The 4,960-nt window shown below is 35.3% G+C and overlaps 1 protein-coding gene across 5 annotated transcripts; it reads right to left on the bottom strand.

Annotated features, from left to right (window-relative positions):
* LOC109849402 (type IV inositol polyphosphate 5-phosphatase 7-like) lies at positions 390-4,741 on the bottom strand. 5 transcript variants are annotated; one of them, XM_020419229.1, is made up of 15 exons: positions 4,613-4,741; positions 4,363-4,459; positions 4,162-4,252; positions 3,928-3,996; positions 3,742-3,832; positions 3,546-3,650; positions 2,978-3,478; positions 2,408-2,543; positions 2,055-2,248; positions 1,845-1,953; positions 1,580-1,728; positions 1,209-1,485; positions 1,012-1,069; positions 880-924; positions 390-782 (listed from the first exon to the last, which is right to left on the bottom strand). In XM_020419229.1, the coding sequence occupies exons 2-12, from the start codon at positions 4,390-4,392 to the stop codon at positions 1,263-1,265; spliced, it is 1,698 nt and encodes a 565-aa protein (XP_020274818.1). In that variant the 5' UTR covers positions 4,393-4,459; positions 4,613-4,741; the 3' UTR covers positions 390-782; positions 880-924; positions 1,012-1,069; positions 1,209-1,262. The 5 variants fall into 5 exon arrangements, with proteins under 5 accessions (XP_020274818.1, XP_020274819.1, XP_020274817.1 ...); XM_020419230.1 differs by having other exon boundaries at positions 1,012-1,102; positions 4,363-4,741; XM_020419228.1 differs by having other exon boundaries at positions 4,363-4,741.

Here is a 4,960-nt window from a genome sequence, read left to right as displayed (position 1 = left end):
AGATCACATGCACAGATCACATGTAGTATCGCTGTTTTGAATATATACTGACATGCCAATTCACGCTAGAGTATAAAATCATAACTCTCAACCCTCACCATAGTAATGACTCCAGAGTTTTGGTGAGAGGAGTTTAACAGTGACTAATACATCCACATTTCTTTAGGCCCTGACTTTCAAATATCCTAATCCTCAGGAGCGTGCTCTTGTAGGAATTATAACTTAATGGTTGCATCTCATCCTGAATTCTTCCCTTTGTTTTCAATTGTGCACAGATCCATGCCTTCAACTCTACCACAAGACCTGCCATTTTCTTGCTTTTTCATGATTCTGTGCAATAAAGCAACAACAATGAACTCATGGTAATAATAACCATTTACAGCAAAAACTCATAGAGCCATACCCTGAAAGAATCATAATAACAGTACTTTTTTCTCTACAACATCAAGTATGCATGCAATTCTTTAACTCTCCTCTTGAAAATCATAAAATAAACCAGAAGGACTGTACGAATGATTGCTTGTTCCTAGGCATTCTAACACATCTTCAGTCTACAAAAGCACACTGGAGGCCCCAAAAAATACAAAAAAAAAAAGGAGGAAGGAATTACCACAACTTGATCAAAAGAATTATACAAAATCATATGTATAAAAAAATGGCAACTTGTCCTCTTATTTGTTGCCCTCATCAACTGATTTTTTGTATAGTTAGCAGTTAATTAGCCCTGTTTTCTCACAGATAGTTTCGGCCCCAGTTCTTGGTTAGTAAGCAAAATTGCAATCCTGATGAGAACAAAAAGATGAAAGTGAGAACACGGAAAACGAAGTTATAGAAGAGCATTAACTCAAAATTTAAAACTAAAAGCAAAGGAGAAGTTACCTTCAAAATTATTGGCGAAGCAATTGTCCCTTCTTCTCATAATCACTGTTAGTAAACAACGACAACAATAACAACAAAATCAGTGTTATATGAAAGAAAAAATGTATATATTATTATCTAAGAAGATGGTACCTTTTTCCTTGTGTGGTCATTGCTGACATTTGAATGAAAAGGTCCAGATCACCTTGGCCTTTAAGAGAAGCAAGACATACTAATTACATTCCTAAGAATAGTCAGAAACTCAAAGATTCGGTTTATATGTAAAAAAAAAAGTTCACAATGTATGCGAGAAAGAGAGAACCATTTCTTCTTGTTTACTAGTATCTTACCAAAAAAGGAAACAACAACTAATTCTCTGATACTAGAAATTGCATCCTCCTTATTCAAAAGAAACTCAGTTCAGTGTATCCATGTGAACAAGGCAAGAGTTCTTCCACCTCAACTCGAGAGGTCAAGCAATTATTCCTCCTGATTTTGCTACAATTAATCAATTCAACCTCTGCTGTTAAAATGCTATACACTGGTCTATGATCAGAGAATCTCGACTCTCCACGAACATAAGATAACTGATTGAGGCCTCTTCCATACCACAAGATACGATCACACCTTATGAACAAAGACGAATAATCCCATATCAGCTAATGAAAATTATGAGAAACAGTATCCTTTTCTCAAGTAGATATTGTCGTAAGTTTTATACCAAGCTGGCGTTCTTCGCTTCTCTTTTGGATTCATGTCATCACCAGCGTATCGATCTGAGTTATTTGAATACTTGTATGTTGGAGGAAAACATATTCTTCCTTCTTTCCAGCCACTGAAAACACGACCAGATCGCTGTTCTATTCTAAGCTGTTATCATAAAGTAATTGAAGGTTTAGATGAAAGCAAGAATAGCATTTTCTTTGGATCACAAGAATTAATATCTTAAGAACTTCATCACATTTTCTTTAAAGAAAGAAAGTCACCTGATCTTTGTCCAACAATGCTCTCCAATTATGCATCTCCACTAGAGCCTTTGCAGATCGATATGAAAGTGCAATTCGGTAATTCAAATCCCCAAGCCATATTACTCGACTAAAACATGGACAGATAAGACTTATATAGATTGCCTGAGAAAAGAATAAATTGATGAATTGAAATATTTCTACTTTTCTCAAAAAATTCTTTATTCTTACTCATGATCAAGAATAGTCTCAGGTGATTTCTCATCACTTTTCCCATTAACCCGTGGGAATCGGGTTTTCCTCAAAATTTCCATTACATCAGAGTTCCTCCTCAATTCATCCCCCTCCTTCTGACCTGAAGTCAAATGGCTACAAATGAAACAGAAGCTTGTTTGATGCAGAGTCATGCTGATTGAAATCGAACCCTGTAACAACAAGAAAAACACCTAATTATTAAATACAATCATTCATTTCTTGCTTCTTTTTACAAGAAACAGAAAAACAAAAACTTAGTAGTGAATAGTAATTGAATGAAATTTGGGTACATAAAGAACACTCTTGCTGAGAAAAGAGAAAACGATCACCTTGTTGCCAAGATAGCCCATCAAGCCCCTTCCAACACAAGAAACCTTCATGCTCTTCACATTATCTCTTAGCTCTCTTCGTATCCAGATCATAAGAAATATTCCAACCATCTGCTTGCTAGCAACCAAGCAATACCTAGAATTATCCAAGCATGAAGTAGGTCAGTCACAAAGGCATAATAAAATGATGGGTACATTACAAAATATCCCCCTATGGTTTGTAAGAATTACAAAAATATTATCATGAAAGTCTTAAAATGACACTTTATTAAGTTCAAATTTATACTCAAATAATCATCAATCACTTCAATGTTACCATCAGTTTTCAATATAATAATCACACAGATGTTTATATGGTATATAATCACACAGATGTTTATATGGGAGTCGAGAAAATTGTCATAAGCTATGAATACAAATTTGAATCCAAGTGAATTTAACAAAAATTGAAATAAAGGGAACAAAACTTATAACTTTGAAACATTAGGTAGATCTCTTTTGGTAATTTACCCTTATATAGTTATAAAACATTTAGTATATATAGAGAAAATTTTCTTCATAAAAAAATACCGAGAGCTTCCTCTAGACCTTTCTCGCTCCTCCATGACCGGTTGAACACCATAACCATAAGACATTGACGAGTAGAAAATGCTACTTGGAGACTCACGGCCGATATTCTCTTCATCATCAGAACCCCCGCATTTGAAGTTAGCATCAAAATCACTCGGTCTACTTCCAAAACTAACCCTATCACATACACTAAACCGACGATCTAGCCTCGGATGAGACACCATCATATCTCCATCGAGCCTCATGCTCCGACTCAGAGACTGAAATGACCTTCGATGGAAGAAAGAAGCATTCTTCTGCCTCGTTGAGCCTCCTTCAAAATCAGCATCGAGCTCCACAATTGGATCAGGAACAGGTGAAGGGGTGTAGCAACTACAATTGTAATTAGAACCCGGAATATTGTTCAGTGTCCTTCTAATTAAGGAAACCCATTTTCTTGCAGGGGCATTATCTTCGGTTCCAAGAACATTTCCAGCATTCAGTGGCACAATCTCTTGAAACCTAAGGATTCAAATTGTCAAAGCATATTCATAAAAGAAGTAAACTACGATAGGAATAGATATTTTACCCCAAAACATATAAATCAGCTGGAGGAGAGGAATGAAGCCATTCGTCGAGATTCAAGTAATTTGGTGGTGATTTGCCACCCACATTCCATGTTGCAACAAATACGCTATAATAAAAACAATAACGTTTACATTGAGAATTTGAAAGGAAAAAAAAAATGGAAACCATGTATTGTTGGCAGTTTAATTTCAATATACCTATAGTCCTGTGTATCTGTAAATTGAGCTGCATCATAATTGAATCTTCCTTGTCGAGCTCGATCAGAATTCTTCTTGGAAGAAAATCTCTCTGAGGAATGAGAACCCATATGAGAATTAGAACAATAATTCAAGAAATGTTGGGCAAAAATGAAAAAAAAAATTGTGGTCCAAAGTGAAGGTAACCTGTTTTGCTTTTCTTTACTGTGCATGATTCCCTCTCTGAGAAGCTGGTCCTTGGTTCTCCATCACGTACTGAAAAAGGGGGAAACATTCTAAGGAAAAAAGCAAAAGAGGAAGAAAGAAAACTGGGGTATGAATACTATTTTTTGTATAGCATCATCTAAAAAAAATGTTGCAGAGCATTTCAATTAGACACAAAGTGCATTAATAAATCCTGGGGAAAAAAATTAGAATTACCTCTTCCAACAAGATCATCTGCATGAAAATCCTCAACTTTGCTCTTGACACTGAACCATTTTCTAACAAAGGTTTTAGACCATGAAAGCTGCTACAAAACAAACAACAGAGAAAAAAAGACCAAATCAGCAACCCAGAAGCAAATATCAAAAAACAAAAATAAAAAAAACAAAATTGATTAAAAAATTCTGGTTTAAAAACCTTGCTCTTCTTCGAATTAACATCTCTCATGATTTCCTCTGAGCTGCTGGACTTCTAACAAATAACATCGAGAAAAGAGAGAGAGCCACTAAATATTCTACACCAAACAGAAGAAGGAAAGAAACAAAATGGGATCTTTAGCCACTCATACAGTGAGATTTTGAGAAACAAGGGATGGGTATTGATGAAAATGAGATGGGCATTAGAATTGGAGAAAATAAAGATGGGCCCAAGTGAGAAAAAACTGGACCTTTAAAGAGAATGAGAGCACTCTAATTCGAGAACTAAGTCTCAATTCTACAGCAAAGCATCAATTTTGAAGAGAATTATAAAAGCGCAAGAACGAGCTTGAGCTCTCTCTCTCTCTCCCCTCCCTCTTTTGTTCACAAAAGCAAGGGCAGTCCTAGAACAAGGCGATGCATATTAAATGCTTATTTTATTATTTTTTATAAATTTATTTTATAAAATTATTTGATGTGAAATATAATTTTGTAAATAGGACTGCCCCAGACCCCCGCACTCCATGCAAGAAACTGACGACGGTCGAAGCACAAATTTATTGTTTACTGTCATTTGTGTAAATAACAATTAATTACGA

Source organism: Asparagus officinalis, chromosome 7, assembly GCF_001876935.1.
Source record: "Asparagus officinalis chromosome 7, Aspof.V1, whole genome shotgun sequence".
Lineage (NCBI taxonomy): Eukaryota > Viridiplantae > Streptophyta > Magnoliopsida > Asparagales > Asparagaceae > Asparagus > Asparagus officinalis.
Note: the sequence above shows the minus strand (reverse complement) of the source record. Positions and strands in the feature narration are given on the sequence as shown.

Excerpts from the sequence above, each read along its gene's own strand:
- LOC109849402 (XM_020419230.1), bottom strand. The coding sequence starts at position 4,392 with ATGAGAGATGTTAATTCGAAGAAGAGCAAG. Across the intron at positions 3,997-4,161 it reads AGATGATCTTGTTGGAAGAG|TACGTGATGGAGAACCAAGG; the intron begins GTAATTCTAATT and ends CCCCTTTTTCAG. Across the intron at positions 3,479-3,545 it reads GCTGATTTATATGTTTTGGG|GTTTCAAGAGATTGTGCCAC; the intron begins GTAAAATATCTA and ends TTGAATCCTTAG.